Here is a 23406-nt window from a genome sequence, read left to right as displayed (position 1 = left end):
AGTAACGAAAAATGAATCTAAGATTGGTCGTGAAAGCCGAGATATAATACTTTTTTACCTTTTAACGTGCACAGTGCTTGCTCACTCTCACAACGCGAGAAACCACAGAACCACAATTGTCCAAGCTCTGAGGTCCTCTATACGTCAAGGTGTTATGGGACAAATAATGAGTGGCTTTAAAATGTTGGAGGAAACTGGGGATCCGGAAAAAAAAACTCCCCTCGCATGCGAGGCGAAAACCACTCAATCCCATCCAGACGGAACAGGTGGAGTCCACATTTTTGTTGTGCTGCCTTCTCCTGGCAAGCCAGGATACGGGTGCCCACGGAAAGGGAGCGACCCACCAAACCCTTACCTCCACTGTACTGGAGTGGTGGGGTGCGCCAACGATGGGGCCTTTATTCTTCCGCATTGCAGCAGCAATGCTTCCGGACAAATCTAAGAAATGTCCGGAGTCGCTGCCGCACACGGGCAAATCTCCGCCCAGGCCCCCTCGATGCCTTCGCTCCGGTGTTGGCGACAGCTTCACCGGTTGCTTGATGGCTGCGTTGGTATTCCAGGGCAGTGTAGAAACTGGCGTTCGAGCTGAAAGAGAGTTGCACGGGCCACTGTTATGCCTCTGTCTGCCTTTATTTATGCTGAAACTTTCCTACTGCAATACAATTCCATTATCTATCGTATTGCTACTCCGTGGCCCTGCCCCCCAGCCACAACCAGGTCTACCCCTATCAGAATATGTTCAGAATCAGAATATTTATTTAGACTGCAGGAATATTATGACCTATAAAGCTCTTTTTTTTACATATGTCAAGTAGATCACTGCCCCTACACCTATCACTACCCCAAACCCTTCTGAAGATAAGAAAAGCCAAAGCATTTTCACACTCAAACGAGCAAGTAGAGTGGTGGGAATTCCACATTCCCATGGCAGGGGCCAATCTATAAATGAAATCCAATGTTAGAATGATGTCCAGTACTGCTGGACATCATACTGGACATCCGTGAAAAAGAGCTTCATAGCTCATCAAATTCCTCCAGTATAAATAAATATTCTGATTATTTTCTAGAGTTATAGGCAGAGGAGAAGAGGAAGATCTGGAGCCTAGATTTGAACAAGAGCATGAAGTCGACAATGAAGATGGCTGGGGAAGGACAGTTCCAGACTGCAGAGGAGAAAGAGCAACGTCTCAAAGAGAGCTGCATGCAGAGAGAAAGCATTGAGCAGGGAGAAACATCAAAGTCACTTCATAAGAACCTAACCAACACAAATATTCTTCAAGATGCAACGTGCACGTGGAGACTCACGATTGGCTCTTGGCTGACACAAAATCTTCCTCGAGATCTGACCCAGAATCATTCGTCCATCTCTGCTCGCATTGGCTCACACGATCCACCTCCACGATCTCGTCCATTTTAATCGATGCGTCCACAGCATCCGGTTCATTGTGACTAGCATGGCTTTCGTCCTTGGTGTCGTCCTGAAGCCACCTGTGGTTCAAAGCTTCCTCAGGCGTGAGCCGGCGAGCGGGATCCCACCTGCCAAGATATAAACGGTGAATCGTCAGGGTCCATTTACCGTCTACATTTCTTCTAATAATGGGGTGGAGGTGTGGCACATGCAATTATTTACCTTCATTGTGCTAACGAATGTTAGCACAATGAAGGTAAATAATTGCATGTGAGTCTCCACGTGAAATATTGCCCTGTTATGACACAAAGCCACTCCCTGTCAGTAAAACACCACTCCTAGTAGTGTGCACTCTTTCTACGAGAGTGCTGATGGTGAACACGAAAATAATGATGAATTAAGATCATATGTAGACAGTACAGGTATATCTTACTCAAGGCATCCTTGAACAAAATCGATTAACTCTCTGTTCGTAGTCCGAAGCTTTTCCTTAAGAGAGGTGGTGCTTGGAACGACCTTCCTGCCGTTCACCCTGTGGCACCCTGTCGTGTCTGTGTTGGAGAGAAAATGAGTGAAACGGGTTTCCGAGGATTACGAACAAAGTACATTACGGCAATGCTTGCCTGGATAATTGTGACAACAGAAGTAGCAACCTCCCCTCCACTCACCGGTGTAAATGTCAATTTCGTTCGCAGCATCAATCATGGACCTTGGTGGGAGACCAAGAATCTGTGCACAGGTCAAGTGAAATTAATATACATGGGTTAGGTCATTGGACTGTGTGTATTGTAAACATACATACAGTAGACTTCCTCAAATGTAAATGTCTCTAAAACGGAAACGTTTATTCACAAGGACTGCACATGCTTTTACACCACTGCCAAATAGATTACATTTTTTATTGGGTACTTAATTAACAAATATTGCCCTTTAAAGTGACTTCAGGAACCTTCGCGATGAACAATTTACCGAAAGAATGGAAAGGGTAATAGTCTGTCGCTCTGAGTGATGATTATCAACAAGGCCAAATCACATCATGCGTGTCCAACTAGTGTCTGGTCACATTAAAGATATGTCTATTCTCTATGTACATACTGGCAGCAGAGCAACATTTGTTCCCATGGAATGAGGCCAAAAGTATGATTGCTCCACGGAGTACTTGAACCGTGTCTTGCAATCCACGGCAGTCTCCTATATCGTTGTTAGCGACTAATGGACCTTCACTCGGCGTTAGCATTGTGAGCCGGCTCAGCTAAAACTAAGCCATAGGCTTCAAATTCATAAATAACGAGATTATATTTTGGCATATTTCAGGTACCGTGATCATTTGGGCAATCTGACGTCCTGTGGCCATGAAGAGTGACTGCCCTGAAGCTAGCTCAGCAATTACGCAGCCCAGGGACCACATGTCCACTGCGCAGGTGAGTTGGAGGCCCAGCAATATCTCTGGAGCCATGTACTCCAACGTTCCGAAATATCCGAAAACTGCACACCACACACAGAGGAATAGCACTGATTGAGCGAGAAGGCCATGCTCGTTATTTTCTTAGATATTTTTTTTTTAGTGCACACGGATTAAAAAAAAACGTTGTAGGATGTTAAACGTTGTCATTTTATACAGCAATTGAATGTGCATCTTTCTACAATTGGCTCAAAACTGGAAAAGCGTGAGTGGCACTCCAAGAGATGGTTTGAATTTTGGGTAAAAGTTGTTTGCAAGCACCTATTAAGGCCTACATGACCTATTAAGGCCTCTGTGGCGGAGGATTAAACTGAGTCACTGAGATTGCAGTGCACTGCAGTACTGCTCACCATGCCACGTTGTCACACGCACACACATTAGAATAACAGTCGCCGTTGGCCACTAAGTGGCGGTGACGTCACCACGGCGCCTGTGCCAGGCCATGTGCACTTTGAGGCCACGTGAAGTGTTGAAGGTTCACCGACAGGTCACGGGACCGAAATGAGTGGCAGATGCACCAACTATGCCCCCTGCTGTGCCAACACATATAAGACAAAGATCCCCCGTATAGCCCTAACAGACTGTTGGAGCAAGTGCTGTTAGCGAGCACCTATGAAGGCCGGCACGTGGCGCACGAGGGGGTGGGTGGCCAGCACCACACCCGGCTGCTTTTATCTCCCTTGTGATGTTTACACCACACCGCACTAGGTGCTCATTTGGGGCTGAGTCGACCTAGGGGAGACCCAGGACCGGTTCAGATAATCGTCACTTGTATCGGCCATGAGCGGGCATCGAACTCGGGGCGGCCGGGTGCGTAGCGCACCGCGCTAACCGCTGCACTTGCACTCCTCACTCGTATATTTGTTGAGGAGTAGAGTGGTGACGGGATGTCCCACTCGCCTCGGGAGGAGCGACGTCATGTCCCCTCAGGGTATTTGAGGGGGGACCGGTGACGTGGACGGGGTCTTCGCCGGGAGCCGGGATCGTGAGCGGTAGGGAAGTTGGGACCCAGGGTAGGGGAGAAATAGCACCAGGCTAGGGGGGGCTACTTTACCCAGCTGGCCGAGTTGGATGAACCGTCGGTCAGTGCTGTGGGAAGAGCCCGTTAGCCTGGGAGGCGTAGGGATTCCCAGTACCCTTTTCCCCTGGGGAGATTTAGCTTATCCAGTGACTTGTGTTTGCCCTTCACCGAAAGCTAGGCGAAAGCCCTTAATGAACCGTTTGGCGTCAGCCCCGACAACGTTCTGCCTTCGTGTCGTCATTAACACCACAGCATATTTACAAAGATTCACAAAGACGCACAGACACACACACCCTCACACGAAAACACAAGTAAAACTACTCACTTGGCTTCGTCATCATGACGCTCAGGCCGAAATCAATGATCCTGATGTTGCCGGTTGCGTGGTCCTTGACCATGATGTTTTCCTAGGAAAACAATAACAAAGGGCAATAGTGGTTAACGTTCAAAAGTGTTCATGGCATGCAGCTCCTACCCGTTTAGACATCCAGTTAAGACTGCATTTTACATATCAGTGAAAAAGGTGGTCCTCACCTTTACTCGTGTAAGAAATGTGTCTAACTTTGGGCCAACTGTAGCTGTTGTCATTGTGACAAATGTAAATGAGAATCTTTTCAAATAAACTGCAGAGTGTACTCTCGAGCAAGAAGAGAATAGACAATGTCCTGGATTGAAACAAGTGTCGATTACTGTTTTATACATTTATGGAAACAATAACATTCGGTGTTTGGTTTTCAATTTTTTTGAATTACGAGAGAGGTCTCACTTTTTTTTGCCACAGTTGCCTCAAGGCAACACAGATCCATGAATGACAGCAGTATGCTATTGTATTTACTTACCATCTTCAGGTCGCCATAAATGATGGCCTCCTTCTTAAGTTTTGCAAGGGCCTTTAACATGGATCTTGTATAGAGCCTGATTGTTGACGGGTCAAAGATCGTGGAGTTGGCATGGAATTGATCAAAGAGGTCGATGCTGCAAGACAAGATGTCGTCAATGGTTAGTCCACCTTCGACTATCTTGGTCAATGCTTAGGGTCGCTTCATGAACTGGAGGAATCATGATTTACAATAGATTAGGCTTTTCATCATGTAAAAACCACATTATACATTTTCCCAGGGTAATGAAGATGAAACATGACCTGCTCATTGTCTTCGAGAAGTAATAATAACAATAATACATCAACTTATAGTATGCAGAGGAACGATGAACCATAGACAAGCAGGTGGTCAACCAAGCGATGAGCAGACGCCAACAGAAAGCCCCAAGTTCTGCGGTTCTCTCTATGTCAAGGTACTAACGGAAAATGAATTGAGTTTCAGTTTCATTTTATTGGGAATAACCCTGTGAAGCCATTCGGCTCTTGATTCGGGTGGCAACCGCAACAAACAATAAAATAACAAGATACATTTAAAATTGTACTGTACGCAAATTTAAACATCCCCTACAAAAACAATGAAATCTTCGAGAAAAAGCACCATTAGTTTATGCTGCGTACAAAAAAAAGAATCCCATTTTGATGTTTGATCACAATAACAATCATAATACAATTTAGATTAAAATGTTTAGTCTAACTCTATACTATATAAAAAAAATCGGGCTAAACTAAACCCTTCTAGAAATTAATAAAATAATGCTATAAAAACAATGTAACGGTGATAATAAGAAATGTGATTGAAAGTTAACAATAGCGACATACATAACATAATATTACTAAACCTAGCATCCCTCGCGAGCTGCATGAAGGTCAATCCATAATAGCAGGAGTAACAATACTAGTAGAAGCACACTAGAATCATGTTTACATGTGGGAGCAAACCAAAGCACCCAGACAAAAACCCACACAAGGGGACAACACTCGATCACCGTTCAGGTGGAACAGGTAGAGTCTACATTTTCTGCTGGAATGCCCTCTCCTGAAAAGCCAGGGTATGGGCACCTCGACGTCCACGGTAGGAAGTTTATCAAAATGTGTGTGACCCACCAAACCCTCGCCTCAAAAGTGCTGGATTACAGGCGGGCACCACCCTACCTGGCTCATAGGGCTCGTTATGAGAATTTGCTGTTGCATCTGGTTTCATTATGAAGATAATGGATGAGACAGGACATTGCGTTATCTAGCAATGTCGTTTACAGATAACGAGAGCCATTGTTTCCTGTTTATGTGATTAATTTTGCAAGCGCAATGTTTTAATGTGCTGTACGATGTTAAACGGTGGTGCCACTCAGCTCGTATGTATTCAGTAAGGTGTGGGAGAGCATCGTCACGTGCCACGTTAAGGAGCCACCCGTGTCCCTTTTATATTTTACCAAGTACCAATAAAGCCTTGAAATGGAAACGGCTGGTACAGTCTGATGGGTGGTGACATGGCCTAATTGCAGCATGATTCCCCACCTTTCGTCGAGGTTCATGGTTCGAATCTAGCAGCCGCCCCGATTAATGCAGCTGTACTAACACTCACACACTGTTTGTCTCACAGCAGATGTTAAATAAAAAAATACCTGCAAAATTACTTAATTGCCAATATAAGAATAGCTTTCACCCTTTTGGCATTGAAACAGGCATTAAGCTATTTAGACAACCCATTAAGTCCTTAATTGCCGTTGTACAACATAGGAATTAGTCACCCCCGCCCCTTCTGGCAGACGAATGCCCCAGGTCACTTTTGCAAATGAGACTCATCCTGGTCACTTGAGTTCTCTCCCGGTTAAACAAAAAAATTATCTGAAATTCATCAAATGTTAAACCTCCGCGTGTAACAAAACAAAAAACTTGCGTGGATAAACATGATGGTGGCGCACACGGTGTGATTTTTCTTTTTTTTACTCACGCGACTAGCTCCATGACGATTGCGGGATGGTTTCTGAACATAAGGAATTCGAAGAATCGAATGATGTAGTTATTTTCCTCATCTTCGGACTGCAAGGCGTTTAAGATCTGCACCTCCATTTCACATTCCTCAATGGTCTCGCTGTGGAAGGAATGCATCGATAAGTCTCACCCCACTCTTAGGTCTTGCACATTTGTAGGCATTGCCACACGTGGAATGACGCGGTCAACAGAACTCCAGAATCATGGCTGTGAGCGCTTAATCCCGGTCAACGTCAACATCGTCCCTGCCCGGTCGACGTGATCAGCGGCCAACTGGGGAGGCTGGACCAATTGGTTGGGAAGTTGTCGTTGGTTACAATATGGGACCTTTCTTTCCAGTATCATAAGATAAGAATAGGTTTTTTACCCTTTCTGGCAAAGAAAAAAACAGGTGTTAAGGGCTTAAAACACCAAACACAATCCTTTTGCAAGGGGTAAAACCTATTCTTCTATTTTAATACTGGCAATAAAGGTCCCATATTGTAGCTGCTCACCCCGAGCTATAAATACCCTGATAGTGGCATTGTCTTTGTGCTGTTCGCCTTGTGGCATTCTCTGGTCTAACACTGTTTGAGACTAGGCTCTAAAGAAAAGCTGTCTCTGGTGTGGCTCAATCAGTTTCAAAGACAATGCCATATATTATCAGAGGATGTTTGTTTTGTGCATGTTCACCACAAATACGTGTGGTTAATGCAGACTTGATTCCTTGCAAAAGCATTCTGTTTGAGGTTTGAACATCTTAACACATATTCTTGGTTCTTTCGGTAAAGTCACGTAGAAGGAAAACAATAAATAAATAAAAAATTCTCACGACGTTTCGACTGCAACACAAGCAATCATCAAATTTTCTTGCTGTGGTTTTCACACCGGATGATGATTGCTTGTGTTGCAGTCGAAACGTCGTGAGAATTTTATTGTTTTATATTTTTATTATTTTATTGTTTCCCTTCTACGTGGTGACTTTACCGAAAGAACCAAGAATATGAATCCCTGCAGTTACGAAAGCTTTAAATCAAAAATCTTAACGCCTGTTTTATTGCCAGAAAGGGTAAAAACATTTATTATATTGTCCATGGTTGTTACTCGAAGGAGTTGCTGCATCGCATCTCAGTGAGGAAAAACATTTTCACCACTGGATTGGAATCACCTTGGTTTTCAGCTATGTTCGGCGAGTAAGGTACAAAGTGTTCTACTGCACCAACCCAAACTGTGGACGATATTGTAAACCACTATGGTCCGTGCTCCTTTAATGCGGAATTGCTAAATTTAAAATCTCTCCTGAAGCCCCCTCGTGGCTAGCAGACCTTGGCATTGGTATTTAGCGCCTGAACATGTTACCATATGCAAGATTAGAATGAGCAAAAGGGCAGCACTCATCCCCGTTGTTGGGCAGTGGTGTCATTTCGACATTCACATGGCAGGAACCATAAACATTACAGACTGCCACTTGATCAAAAATAAAACATTATTTTGACGGTGCTTGATGACATTAACGATTAATACTGCGGGTGTATAACCATAATAATGCATGCTGTCTGCTTCGATGGATGCTAAAGATCACCTGACGTCATTTGCAAGAGTATGCCACTGTGTGCTTGCATCTGGGTACAATTTTTGCCAATATCGAAACTTACTCGACAAATTCCTCAATTTGTATTTTGCAACATAGCGATCATTGTCCCCTACTGGCAGACGAATGCTCCAGGTTACTCTTACAAATGAGACTCGTTCTGGTCTCTTGAGTTCTCACGAGGTTAAAGAAAATCAACTTTAAATTGTATCACTATTTAGACTTCCTCTGCAATATGTAAATTAGCACAACTTATTACAAGTTACAAAACCAGATTTCAAGATGTGGTTCATGTCTTTGTTCAAACTTACCTAGAAGTGTGCTCTAGCACCTTGATGGCCACTTCTCTTTTCGTCTTGTGGTCCAGGCATCGGAGCACCTGCCCAAAGGACCCCGTCCCAACTACATTCAGTACTTGGAAGCGGTACACCACGTGTTCATCCGTTATCTGGAACAAGATTACAGAAGTGTTGAGCACTCAACCAGGGCCCTCTCTCAGTGCTCAATCATTACTCAGTCGAAACACACGGCTCATTCAAGTGCTCATTTATTGCTCACCGCTCTTGACATTCCCGCACTCCTGAAAATGTCTAAGCTTTCTCTGCTGTCATTGCCAAAAACCACGAAATCATTCGATGCAAAGCATGTCTTATAGAATGCCCTTCATCTGTATTTGTGAAATGGTATCCTCAGATGCGCATCTGCGGCCGTGTGTAACGGTCTTCCTTCCAATATTAGGAAGCCACTGGAGCTATACCCTTTTTAAATAATCTAGATTAACAATTCATTTTGGGGTCTGTAGTGGGATGCATGATTAGCTGGAATAAACGTTGCCCAAATTGAAGAGTCTTGCCCAGGGACGGTCCTAGGATGAGCTGCCAGCATCTGGCGCCCTAGGCGAACCAATGCAATTGGCAACCCCCGACCCCCAAGGGCAGATGTAGGCTGAGGTTTACGTAAACTGGGGAAAAATGTTGCCCATATTTTCCCACTTCATGTGTTTTTAAGCGTGTTTTTTTTAAACAGAGGAACGATTATAAATGTTGAGAAAGGAATTATAATTAATAGTCCCTCTACACGCACGGGAATTGAAATAATGACATCTTCGTGATCTAATTTGTATATTTTTATTGTATTTTTTTTCCTCGAATCTGGCACCCCACTTAACTTGGCACCCGAGGTGACCGCCTAGTCGCCTATATGGACGGGCTGCCCCTGGTCTTACCGGAATGTAGTGGTCGTTCACGTCATCGTAGCCATCATTGCGAGTGCCATTATGTTCCGATCGAATCTTGAAATAGAAAACTTCCTTGAATTTCATGATTTCTTGACATTCCTGTGCTGTCATCCTGTGTTGGAATTTGTCCAAGATTTCTACACGCGCACACATGCCCAAAGACAGACACATACATAGTCATTGATGAACATACACGTGTGTAACAAACACAATTACAACACAACGGTGTGCTGTACTAGTGACTTTTTTTGGCATGTTTGGTTTACGTGACAACCCTTACTAGTTCGCTGTGTCGGGTGGTGGTGGGTTTAACGACACATTTATATATTTACGCGATCCAACCCAAAAAAAACCCTCTATTATGGACAATTACAATCACAAAGTAACCACGCATATAGTGCTAAACTTAAATAGACTCGATTTGGGCCTCCTGTATGTGTGCTCTTAATGGAGTTGTAAAACCATTTAGGGATTGACTCTGGATGTGTGTTTGCTATAGAGGAGTGTGGCAGTAATTCATGTGGTGAATGATGCTGAATAAAGTGAAGTAAAACCTTGTGGTGTGCAGCTCATCCCTGCCACTGGGAAGACGACTTCATCCGATGGAGTTGCCTGTTTTTGTCACAGAGATGCGCACAGAGAGGCAGGCGTGAACATGGGGGCAAGCACACAGACATGGACATATATACAGAGACACAGTGGTACACACACAAATACCCACTGAGAGAGTGCTTGTGGAAGGGCCTAAATCGCACAAAGCTCTCAGAGGATTACCCTAGAGAGTATTTTTTGGCCTGCACCTCCGTGATGGCCTCATATATTGGAAAAGGTCAACGCTTTACCTCACTATGCATGATCGACGAGCTGCGGTGAACCCATTTACTGTATACTGTTGGGTGGTATTTAAGAAACTTGCCCCATTGAACTGCCATGCTTGGAGATCGAAGCAGCGACCTCTGGTGTGGAAACCACTACACCAAGCAGCATCCAAGACATAGAGATTCACGAATAATAGTATATTGCACCTCGATGATGTCAAATAATCTGACACTTTGGGAATATTAAACGGTGCCCATATTCCCAGGTTTGTGCCCAATTCCATTAAACATCTTCAACTGCATTATCCATTGATTTCTAATTTACACAAATATGGCAAAAGGGTAAATTGTTGAAGGTATTTTATGAAACTGGTTACAGGTCACGAACCTGACCGCATTCATGAAGTCCAAGTAGAGCACCTGCCAATACGTGTGCTGTGTAATACGCTCGTGTGTCTCCTGGTTGGTTCATGAGTACTAGAGTCCCTTACTGCGAACTGAGCTGACAAGAAATTGCCTTGACTGTGTCGTGAGTTTGCCGTGTGTAAGCGTGTCAGTACCGTTAGGTCAAAGCGGCCCGTTGTGGTACTAGTTATAATAGGCGTTTACTAACAGCACTTACCCCAGAGTCTATAGAGCTTACACGATGTGGGGTGGGGGGGGGAACTTTGATTCTTTGCTGTCAGTTGAACTAGTAATAAACCCATTTGGTGGTGAAGTGACCTGAAAGCCTGCACTGTGTGTTGAGCTTATTGGTCAATGGTAATCGTTCTATTCTAGAATGGCAGTGAAACAAGTAGTCCACGACTACTCTACGATAAAAAAAGAAGTGAGCTTGTCTCTGTATTGTGCAGTCTGCTTATAAGAGTTTGCTGTCAAGTGAGTTACTGACCTGCTGCACAATTGCAGACTGAACATCGAGTTGATCCATCTCCAAAAGATCGTTCTGGAATACAGCACAAAGATAGCATTAAAACCTAAATAACCTCCTTTAGCACCCTTCATTCGACCAAGCTTAGAGCAGCAAGGGAGATCTCTCCAGCAGGTGTGGCACTCTCCCAGAACTGTCTTCAATAGGGAGTTCAAATCCCCGTTTAAAGATTGAGATCCCTTCATCCTTGAAGAGTTCGTGAAAAAATTAAGTGCCACTTTGTGTTAATCAATTAGTTGTCCGTATATTTAAATATGGGCCTCGCCATAGGAATATAGAATTTACACTACCTGGAAATCACTACCCATGACATGAAGCTTAATAGCTTATTGAGCCCTTTCGCAACCATCACCAACAACATCTACCTAAACCACAATCGCCATTAGCATCACTAGCACCACCACGGAAATTGTCTCTGACATCACCATAATCACCACCAGAAAGCAACTAAACCATCACCCCTATCACTACAATTACAATCTTCACGTAACTATCACTTGCAACACTCAACACGAGCAAAGAGCAGATCTCCCCACTGCCACCAGCAACCAACTGCAATCAACACGACCACGACAAAGATCAATGTACCGTCCTCAACACCATTACCATCACTTACCGTGGATAAATCTCTCGTCGGCAAACTCGCACTCGCACTATTGAACATTCAAAACAGAGTCCTCGTGGCAAAAGCCGTAGCTCGAGCCGCGTGCCGCCTCGAAGTTTAGCGCTATGTTAATTGCATCCGGATAGTGACGTCAGTAGCGACGTCACGGCATCCGGTGCGCGAGTGTCACGTGGGCGTTCGTGGGGGGTCGCGTGTTGTGTAATACACGTGTTGTGTATTACACACGTGGTGTGTAATACACGTGTTGTGTATTACACAACACGTGTATTACACAACACGTGTTGTGTAATACACGTGTATTACACAACACATGTTGTGTACAGTATGTTGGACTTCTTTCGCACCGCACGTAGACAGCTGTGCTAATCGGAGGTGCCGATTCGAGCTGCAGTACAGTATAGTACAGCTGTTACCATCAGCCACGATGTAGTTCTCATTACAGTACAGTAGTATAAAGAGCAGGAATAGTTATTTCATTAACTTCACTCCACTTTGCCCCCCCCGTACCCAATGGATGTTTGGCATCGCGTGACGCCCGTGAGCGATGCCCACAAAGTTGTAACGCCTCTTAAATTTTTATTTAAAGCTTTCGTGACTGCAGGGATTCATATTATTGGTTCTTTCGGTAAAGTCACGTTGAAGGGAAACAATAAAATAATAAAAATATAAAACAATTAAATTCTCACGGCGTTTCGACTGCAACACAAGCAATCATCATCAGATGTGATAACCACAATAAAATTTTAATAACCGCCACTTTTTTCAAATTCTCTTGTTGTGGTTTTACACCTGATGATGATTGCTGCTTGTGTTGCAGTCGAAACGTCGAAACGTCGACATGGGCAATGATATCATTAACCGGTAAGTTTCTCGGTGTGACAGCAAAGTTTAGACCTTTAGCTAAAACGGATTTCAGACCATCAGAAATGGAACTGTTACTGCGATTAATTACGACTTTGTTGACGTCTATCTTTTCGGTGTGTGGATCCGATTTTTTGCTGGAGAGGTGATTGAATTTGGAAATCAAATTGTCCCTACATTTGTTCGACATAGTGGCAGCCGAAGAGGTAGTCATATTGTCTACATGTTACCAATCCGATGTAGACATTGTCGACGTTGCACTCAAGGGCTTGAGTCACATCTCTGCAGACGTAGCAAGATCTGAAATCGCTGCAACCCTCAAAAACGCTAAGTTGCCACCTAGCAACATCAGCAAAGACGAACGTTTTGAATTATCTCAATTAAAAAAGAGGGATGATATTGTCGTTCTCTCAGCCGACAAAGGCAATGCCACTGTCATCATGGACAAAACAGAATATAACAACAAAATTCAAGAACTACTCAACGATGGCAGCTATACAAAAATAAAAAGAGATCCCACCAACAGCCTGGTCACCAAAACGAACAAAATTATCTCTGATTCAACAGCATTAATTGATGAGAACAAACAGTTCTCGTTGAAACCCTCTGCTGCCAGACCACCAAGATTATATGGCCTTCCAAAGATACACAAAGAAGATACACCCCTTCGTCCCATCGTCTCTACTATCAGCTCCCCCACCTACAAACTGGCACGTTTTCTGGCTGATATACTGCGACCTTTCACTGGAAAAACCACCTCTGCGGTACTAAATTCTACTCACCTGGTATCGACAATCAAAGACATTTCCCTGTCCCCAAACGACCTGCTTGTCAGTTTTGATGTGGTGTCCTTGTTCACCAAAGTCCCGGTACCTGACACCATCGCTATCATTGAAGACCTGGTTCATCAAGGACTGCATACTGATGTACCCCCCCTGGTGAGACATTGCTTAACCAACACATACTTCACCTGGAATGGAACTTTCTACAAACAAACTGAGGGCACCCCAATGGGCTCCCCCCTATCTCCGGTTGTAGCCAACGTATTCATGGAAAAATTTGAAACTGACGCCATCCAGACTGCCACTCTACGCCCGACCTTATGGAAGAGGTACGTTGATGACACCTTTGTCATCTGGCCACATGGCCAGCCTGCTCTAGACCAATTCCGCGACCACATCAATTCCATACACCCAGCCATCAGATTTACCATGGAGGTCGAAAAAGATGGCAAACTACCCTTTCTGGATGTCTTAATTAAAAGGAGACATGATGGTTCAATGAGCCACTCTGTCTACAGGAAAGCTACCCATACAGATGCTTACTTGAAACCGGATTCCCACCACCATCCATCCCAGAAGAACTGCCTCATCAAGACTCTATACCATAGAGCCCAATGCATTTCCGACCAGGAACACATTACCAGTGAACTCAAGCACGTACACCAGGCTCTCAGGGCTAATGGCTACTCCGACTACACAATCTGCAAAGCCATCACTCCAGTCATGAAGAAGGATCCTCTTGTGGAGCCACTCAAAACCATCACCTTACCCTACATTGCAGAGGTCACTAAAAAGATCTCCAAAATCCTGAATAAACACAAGATCCAGGTCCGATTCAACACAGTACACAAAATCCGTGATTTAGTTCCATCTGTAAAAGATGCTCTTCCAGACATACAGTACCCGGGCGTTTACAAACTAAAGTGCCTCTGTGTTAGTAGCTACATTGGAGAAACCAAAAGACATATCTCGGACCGCATCCGCGAACATAAAGCAGACTTGAAACACGGTAAGACGAACTCCTCTGCCGTGGCAGATCACTGTTACAATTCAGTGGGCTCACATGACATTGACTTCTCCAAGACGGAGGTTCTTTGCAAACCAACTGGCTACCATGAGAGATTCGTTCATGAGGCCATTCACATATACAAGCACAGAGACAATTTCAACCGAGAAGATGGATTCAGGCTTAGTAACCACTGGAAAGATGTGTTAAATCATTTCTGTTCTTAATTAATTGTAATTTTACGATGACCTTCAGACCGCAGCTCTTTCGCCAGCATTGCCTCTTAATACCTCTCACACCACGGTTAATGGTATGGTTTACAACATGGAGTATACTAGGGCTTCGCAGCTGTCTCTCTCCCCCTCCTCTGTTCCGACCATGGACGAACTCGTCCGTCTGAACGGGGCCCGTAGCTATCCGTGGTACGGAAATTTGAGGGTAAGAATCCACCCATTTTTTCGCCATATAGCATTGTGATATATAACGACTTATGGTTGGTAGCTTAGCTGATTGGAGAATATAGAGTTTATTGATAACATGAAGGTAATTTATATTTTAGTTTTTATTGGTTCACTATATAGTACTGTGAATAGCTCAGATGTGTAGTCATTTCTGTGACCAGTCACTAGCAAATCACCCAGTTATTTCAATGCTAAATTCGCCTAGTTATTTCAATGCTAAATTCTCCTGTTTGATTTGTACTAAGTGCCTCGGTGAATGTGTATGCTCTGACTTCAACGTAACTATTTCTGTAGCAGTTACAAGCGAATCACTCAGCCATTTCAATGCTAAATTCTATGCTAATCCCATTGTCAAGGGGTGCCTCTGCGGATGTGTATGCCTTCACTTAGCTATTTCAATGCTAAATTCTATGCTAATTCCTTTTAACAATGGGTGCCTCTGCGGATGTGTATGCTTTAACTTTTAACATAGCTATTTCTGTGACCAGTCACAAGCTAATCATTCAGCCATTTCAATGCTAAATTTTATGCTAATTCCTTCGTCAAGGCTCTTTGTTCCTCTCACACAGCTTAAAAGCCGTGATCTGAACGTGGCTCTCTCACTCCAGCGCTGTCCTACCAGACAGTCTCGCCCCCTTCACCTGATGAAGGCAGCTTGTGTTGTGGCCGAAACGTCGTGAGAATATTATTGTGTTATTTTATTTTATCAATTTATTATTTTATTCTCATTCTACGTGACTTTACCGAAAGAACCAAAGAAGATACTTATGACAACTTTGCAGTGCATTTACTTAGCTCAAAATTATTATTCGAAAAAAACATTCATTCATCAAATGTACTTCATACCAAAAAAAATACATACTGCTGCCACAGATGACAAAAGTCAGTCCTATTGAACAATATATTTTTTTAAACATGTACAGTTTTGCTGTTGCAGCAGCAGAAGATTAAATGCTAGTGACATGAGACCACTGTTAGGAGGTGGGGGGGGCATGCTGACAACACACAAACGGACAACGATCACAAACTATGTACAATGCTTACCACCGCTGGGATTCCCAACGGACTATGTAGTGTCACGTGCCTGAGCCTATGGGGGGAAATGCAGAAGTTGCATTTCCCAGGAAACAACGTCAGGTTTTCTCGCAGACCCAATTATGGGTGGTTTTGAACACCTTCGGCATAAATAACAAGATGATGCTTTTACATATATACGTGATTTTTTTATGGTGGTAAATGCAGAATGATGCTGAAATGTGTTCCTTTGGTTTAAAACAACTTGGCGAATTCACTGGTCGAGAATTTGGAAACCAGCTCGGCAGAACCTGGAAGTTGATCGATGGAAGTGAGAAACGTTGAATCCAAAATCAGCTTAAGATGAGAACGATGCTGTGATCATCATGGTTGACACTTTTGGGAGGAATGGCCCTTTTACATCGCCGAGATAAAGATGGGATGGACATTGCCCAAAACAGACATTTTTTTTAGGGCAGTGTTAATGACGATTCGTGTTGAGCTTTTGTTATTTGTACATCACTGCCAATGCAATAGTAAACATAAAAGATAGAAATTAAGATGCAGAAAATGTAAGTATATATTTTTTTTTAATTGAAATAAAAATGCCGTCCCTGTTTTCCCTTCAGATATAACAATGTGCAAGTTGTAAATGAATAATCTGAGTCTCCTTGCACCACATAATTAATGCAACCCGTGATTCAGAAATTCAGCTACAAAATCAACATTTAAGGCATGTAAAAAATACCATTTCGGGAGAAATAATGGTGCCAAAGTAATGAAAATCTTTGAATGCAGAAGTCAGAATTCCTCACATTCACACATCCTAAATGGAAAAGACAGGTTACATAGATAAACTATTCTTAAACTTAGAACAAAAATTGACGAGAGAAGAAATGAAATTATTAAATGCTGCAAAAACAAGGACGAAAAACCGTGCACATACGTGGACTCTCTCACACTTTCCCAAAAGCGTTTGTCTCGAGAAAAATTTAGTTTTTCTCCCAGAAAGCACGGGCAGGGTTAAGGAAACATCACATAAACTGTTCAGGTCAGCGGGCTTGGTTCTTTGGGTAAAGTCACGTGGGTTGAAAATAAAATAGATTAAATCACGACGTTTAGGGCGCAGCACAAGCGGCCCGTCATCAGGTGGGACAACCAACAGGAAGCAACAAACTGCTGAAGTGGGCGAATCGGAGTTGCAGAGAGTTCCGCTTCAGCAATTTGTTTCTTGCTGTGGTTGTCCCAACACGATGACGGACCGCTTGCGTTGCGCCCGAAACGTCGTGATTTAATTCGTTTTATACCTACGTGACTTTACCGAAAGATTACAGCAACTTGGGAAGGCCTTCGTTGCAGCAGTGGACAGATCAGGGCTGAAGACACACACACACAAAACACATACAACGCACAAATTAGTAAATATAATGTAGTACACAATAAATGCACGCGCGCAAACGTCACGCGAGTAATTAAATAAATACAGTAAAACCTTGGATTGCGAGTAACTTGGTCTGCGAGTGTTTTGCAAGACGAGCACATTTTTTAAAATAAATATTAATTTGATAAACGAGCGAGGTCTTGCAATACGAGCAGTACGTACACGCTTTGTACTGCCGAGCGTCACGTGATCACAACTGATGTACGAGTGCTTTGATATACGAGTGCTTTGGATTACAAAACACGTTTCCGGAACGAATTATGCTCGCAATCCAAGGTTTTACTGTGTACAGTACATGCATACACATACCTATACAAACGCAAATCAATATACAAAAACAAATGTATACGTACGCAATAGAGTATGCAAGAATTAATAAATATATACACAGTATAATATGCACACAAGAGCAGGGGGGAACATAAACACGTAGGGTTTCATGGACGTACATAAAGCAGTGTTTTAGTACTCGATGTTCAACCTTGTTTTCATGGTTGGTCACCAACACTCTCCAATTCATCGCAATTGTATGTACGTTTAACTTCTTTTGCATCATACGGAGCCAACCGTGCTAATCGGACGTGCAGAGGATTCCATCCGGTGCCGGGACCCAAAACCGAAACATTAAATTAATTTACTATAGATATAGGGTGGCCCGATCTCTATAACCATGCGATTTATGGACAGTTACTACATGGCAACATGTGCGATTGCGAGTGACATCAAACAAGCTACAATGACCAACAATGGCAACTCGCACAACGAGCCATCGAAAGCACAATATGTATTCAACTACCTCGAACAACAAAGATCCCCTGTGTAGCCTTAACAGACTGTTGGGGCGAGTGCTGTTAGCACCTATAAAGGTCGGCCCTCCCCTAGGCCGAGCCGGCCTAGGGGAGGGCCGGCCTAGGGGAGGCCCAGGACCCGGTTCAGATATAATCGTCACTGGTGTTTGCCGTACATGGGAATCGAACTCGGGACGCCGAGTTCATAGCGCAGCGCGCTCACCGCTACACCACCGCTCCACTTACACACACACTCCACACTCGCAGCCTACGTAAATTTTTCGTCTCCCCCCTCCTCTTTTCCGAACATAGATGGACTCGTCCATCTAAACAAACTGTCAAATCGCTATCCGTGGTGCTAACGTTTAAAAATAAATAAATACAAACCGCCACTTCTTTCAAATGTTCTTGCCGTTGTTTTTCACACCTGATGATGACTGCTTGTGTTGCAGTCGAAACGTCGTGAGAATTTTATTGTTTTATACATATTTTATTATTTTATTGTTTCCCTTCAACGTGACTTTACCGAAAGAACCAAGAATATGAATCACTGCAGTCACGAAAGCTTTAAATCAAAATTTAAGGTGTAAACCGTTTTTGTGGGGTGCGAAGCGTGTCAGTGACCAACTAGGCTTCGGTGGTGGTGAAGGAGTGGATGGTGTTGGTCGTCGCGTGGTGGAGTCATGGATGACGCCGGTCCGGCAGTGCAGCGCTCAGGATTTAGTGCGGAGGGAGTTGGGGGGGGTAAGGGCTGGATGGGGCTGTCCCCTCGCACAGCCCCGGGTTGCCTGCCCGTTCATCACCTTTGCGTTGGTGTTCTCCATCTCAACTTACAGCTGTTTTTATTGTCATAATCAGGGATAATTTTAGATGCGCGATGTGTTGATGATGCACCCAAGGCCACACTCGTCATTCTTCCACTCGCACTATCTGTCTCAGGAAAACAGTATTATGAAAACCCAGGTGGAGAGGTTCGGTTTGTGTGTTCTAGTTGACCTAAGCGCTAGTCGGGGTGCGTGCATGGGGTGAATGCATGGTGTGTGTGTATGTGTGGGCTGTATGTGTGGTGTGTGCATATGGTGTGTGTGTGGGGTGTAGGTGTGCGTGGGGTGTGTGTGTAGTTTGTGCATGGGGTGTGTGTGTGGGGTGTGAGCATGGGGTGTGTGTGTGGGGTGTATGTGTGCGTGGTGTGTGTGTGGGGGGTGTGGGGGGTGTGTGTATATGTGTGGGGTGCATGTGTGCGTGGGGTGCAAGCATGGTTTGTGTGTGTGCGTGGGGTGTGCACGGTGTGTGAATAGTGTGTGTATGCGTGGGGTGTGTGTGTGTGTGTGTGGTGCAAACAAGTAAAACAATATTAATAAACGTTCCAACAAAACCATAAATGCCAAGAAACATTGCTACAAATGAAAAATTTGTATTTACAAAATACTGAACACGAGGCTTGTTTGCAAACTTGCATGAAAGTAAAACGTATTGCACATTTAAATCTTCTGCATTAATACGTTCACGGTGAGACGGCCTTCCTCTAAATCCAATACACGATTAAACTAAACTAATATATTTACAGTTATTATATACGAGTTAAAAACAAACTTGCATGAAAGCAAAACGTATTGCACATTTAAATCTTCTGCATTAATACTTTCACGGTGAGACGGCCTTCCTCTAAATTCAATACACGGTAAAACTAAACTAATATATATTTACAGTTATTATTATATACGAGTTAAATACAAACTTGCATGAAAGTAAAACGTATTGCACATTTAAATCTTCTGCATTAACACGTTCACGGTGAGACGGCCTTCCTCTAAATTCAATACACGATTAAACTAAACTAATATATATTTACAGTTATTATATACGAGTTAAAAACAAACTTGCATGAAAGTAAAACGTATTGCACATTTAAATCTTCTGCATGAATACTTTCACGGTGAGACGGCCTTCCTCTAAATTCAATACACGGTAAAACTAAACTAATATATATTTACAGTTATTATTATATACGAGTTAAAAACATCCTTAGCTATTTCATTAACAGTAAGTCAAGAGAAAGGAGGGGGGGGGGTGTTTGTGTGTGTGGTGTGTTATTGGTGGGTGATGGTTGGGTGGTGTGTGTGTGCATAGGTGGTGGGTGCGTGATGTGTGTAGGTGGGTGGTGTGTGTGGGTGGTGTGTGTGTGGGTGAATGGGGTGTGTGTGGGTGGGTGGGGTATGTCTGTGTGTGGTGTGTGTTGTGGGTGGGTGGTGGGTGGGGTGTGTGTGTGTGTGTGGGGTATGTCTGTGTGAGGTGTGTGTGGGTGGATGGGGTGTGTGGGTGGGTGGGGTGTGTGTGTGGGGTGTGTGCAGGTGGGGTGGTGGGGGGTTGCAGGATGTCTTGGGGTCTGGGGTCTCTGCCTCTTCCATTCCAGGTGTCGACATCCCCCGGTGACGTCACCTGTTCCGGGCACAAACCCAGGGGAAGCATTGGGGTCATCAAGGGACAGAGCACTCAAGACACACAGCAGCAGGTCTCCAGTCGTGTCTCAAGATGCTGCATGACATCGTGCGACAAGGGAGTGGAACACCAACGAGAGAAGCAGCCAGCTGGATGCAGTGCAATACAAATTTGGATTTATCTTCTCCATGTAAAATTGGTGGGAAAGATATTTTGCGGTGACGTAATGTTCACATACATTTCCTCGGGATGATCATGTATTATTAAGCTATGTTAATGAAAGATTCTGATTATTATGAAATAAATAGCTTACACCAAAACAGAACTCTTAGACAAAATAATCCTTTTCTTTTCCAATACAGATCTTTGGTCTTTTCTGAAATTGAACATTTATCTTGTTGATTGTACTTTAGCTGAAAGATTTGCATGCATTACGCGAGAGCTGAGCTTCTGTTAAAGATCTCAAAATAAGAGCTGAGTTATTGTTAACACTTATTTTTGAATGTAATCTCTTACGTAACATTATTTAATGCTTGTTTTTCAACATTCCGGTTTCCTGAAATCCAAATAAATTGGAATTTTTGCCCACGTGACAACATCGTTTGATTGGCTGTCAGTAGAGGGAAAAGCTGAAAATTGTCAGATACCTCGACGATCTGACCCAAAGTAACGAATAATGAATCTAAGATTGATCGTGAAAGCCGAGATATAATACTTTTTTACCTTTTAACGTGCACAGTGCTCACTCACTCTCACAACGCGAGAAACCACAGAACCACAATTGTCCAAGCTCTGAGGTCCTCTATACGTCAAGGTGTTATCGGCCAAATAATGAGTGGCTTTAAAATGTCGAAGGAAACTGGGGATCCGGAAAAAAAAAACCCCACGCATGCGAGGCGAAAACCACTCAATCCCATCCAGACGGAACAGGTGGAGTCCACATTTTTGTTGTGCTGCCTTCTCCTGGCAAGCCAGGATACGGGTGCCCACGGAAAGGGAGCGACCCACCAAACCCTTACCTCCACTGTACTGGAGTGGTGGGGTGCGCCAACGATGGGGCCTTTATTCTTCCGCATTGCAGCAGCAATGCTTCCGGACAAATCTAAGAAATGTCCGGAGTCGCTGCCGCACACGGGCAAATCTCCGCCCAGGCCCCCTCGATGCCTTCGCTCCGGTGTTGGCGACAGCTTCACTTATCGCTTGATGGCTGCGTTGGTATTCCAGGGCAGTGTAGAAACTGGCGTTCGAGCTGAAAGAGAGTTGCAAGGGCCACTGTTATGCCTCTGTCTGCCTTTCTTTATTTGTGCTGAAACTTTCCTACTGCAATACAATTCCATTATCTATCCTACTGCTACTCCCTGGCCCTGCCCCCCAGCCACAACCAGGTCTACCCCTATCAGAATATGTTCAGAATCAGAATATTTATTTAGACTGTAGGAATATTATGACCTTTAAAGCTCTTTTTTTTACAGATGTCAAGTAGATCACTGCCCCTACACCTATCACTACCCCAAACCCTTCTGAAGATAAGAAAAGCCAAAGCATTTTCACACTCAAACGAGCAAGCAGAGTGGTGGGAATTCCACATTCCCATGGCAGGGGCCAATCTATAAATGAAAACCAATGTTAGAATGATGTCCAGTACTGCTGGACATCATACTGGACATCCGTGAAAAAGAGCTTCATAGCTCATCAAATTCCTCCAGTATAAATAAATATTCTGATTCTTTTCTAGAGTTATAGGCAGAGGAGAAGAGGAAGATCTGGAGCCTAGAGTTGAACAAGAGCATGAAGTCGACAATGAAGATGGCTGGGGAAGGACAGTTCCAGACTGCAGAGGAGAAAGAGCAACGTCTCAAAGAGAGCTGCATGCAGAGAGAAAGCATTGAGCAGGGAGAAACATCAAAGTCACTTCATAAGAACCTAACCAACACAAATATTCTTCAAGATGCAACGTGCACGTGGAGACTCACGATTGGCTCTTGGCTGACACAAAATCTTCCTCGAGATCTGACCCAGAATCATTCGTCCAGCTCTGCTCGCATTGGCTCACACGATCCACCTCCACGATCTCGTCCATTTTAATCGATGCGTCCACAGCATCCGGTTCATTGTGACTAGCATGGCTTTTGTCCTTGGTGTCGTCCTGAAGCCACCTGTGGTTCAAAGCTTCCTCAGGCGTGAGCCGGCGAGCGGGATCCCACCTGCCAAGATATGAACGGTGAATCGTCAGGGTCCACTTACCGTCTACATTTCTTCTAATAATGGGGTGGAGGTGTGGCACATGCAATTATTTACCTTCATTATGCAAACGAATACAAGAAGGCACAAGGCATGAAATATTGCCCTGTTATGACACAAAGCCACTCCCTGTCAGTAAAACATCACTCCTAGTAATGTGCACTCTGTTTACGAGAGTGCTGATGGTGAACACGAAAATAATGATGAATTAAGATCATATGTAGACAGTACAGGTATATCTTACTCAAGGCATCCTTGAACAAAATCGATTAACTCTCTGTTCGTAGTCCGAAGCTTTTCCTTAAGAGAGGTGGTGCTTGGAACGACCTTCTTGCCGTTCACCCTGTGGCACCCTGTCTTGTCTGTGTTGGAGAGAAAATGAGTGAAACGGGTTTCCGAGGATTACGAACAAAGTACATTACGGCAGTG

At 43.9% G+C, this 23406-nt stretch overlaps 1 protein-coding gene and 1 long non-coding RNA gene across 3 annotated transcripts; both read right to left on the bottom strand.

Moving 5' to 3' along the window:
• Nucleotides 1–1127: 1127 nt before the first annotated feature.
• LOC142929343 (dual specificity tyrosine-phosphorylation-regulated kinase 2-like) lies at nucleotides 1128–11329 on the bottom strand. Of its 2 annotated transcripts, XR_012945639.1 has the most exons (10): nucleotides 11281–11329; nucleotides 10125–10182; nucleotides 9559–9707; nucleotides 8645–8781; nucleotides 6723–6863; nucleotides 4731–4866; nucleotides 4217–4298; nucleotides 2727–2893; nucleotides 1842–2137; nucleotides 1128–1536 (listed from the first exon to the last, which is right to left on the bottom strand). XR_012945639.1 is itself a non-coding variant. In XM_076070545.1 (9 exons), exons 1-9 carry the CDS (start codon nucleotides 11317–11319, stop codon nucleotides 2000–2002), a joined length of 1047 nt encoding a protein of 348 aa, XP_075926660.1. In that variant the 5' UTR covers nucleotides 11320–11329; the 3' UTR covers nucleotides 1549–1999. The 2 variants fall into 2 exon arrangements, 1 of the variants encoding a protein (XP_075926660.1); XM_076070545.1 differs by lacking the exon at nucleotides 1128–1536 and having other exon boundaries at nucleotides 1549–2137.
• Nucleotides 11330–19695: 8366 nt separating this feature from the next.
• LOC142930075 (uncharacterized) lies at nucleotides 19696–23305 on the bottom strand. Its single transcript, XR_012946035.1, has 4 exons — nucleotides 23222–23305; nucleotides 22710–22940; nucleotides 21756–21985; nucleotides 19696–20736 (listed from the first exon to the last, which is right to left on the bottom strand). It is a non-coding gene; the product is annotated as an uncharacterized LOC142930075 (long non-coding RNA).
• Nucleotides 23306–23406: the final 101 nt, after the last annotated feature.

The sequence above is a fragment of the Petromyzon marinus genome, chromosome 1 (assembly GCF_048934315.1).
Source record: "Petromyzon marinus isolate PM22_M1 ecotype Great Lakes invasive population chromosome 1, UKy_Petmar_22M1.pri1.0, whole genome shotgun sequence".
Classification (NCBI taxonomy): Eukaryota; Metazoa; Chordata; class Hyperoartia; order Petromyzontiformes; family Petromyzontidae; genus Petromyzon; species Petromyzon marinus.
The sequence above is the reverse complement of the archived record's forward strand: the minus strand, read 5'-3'. Positions and strand labels throughout refer to the sequence as shown.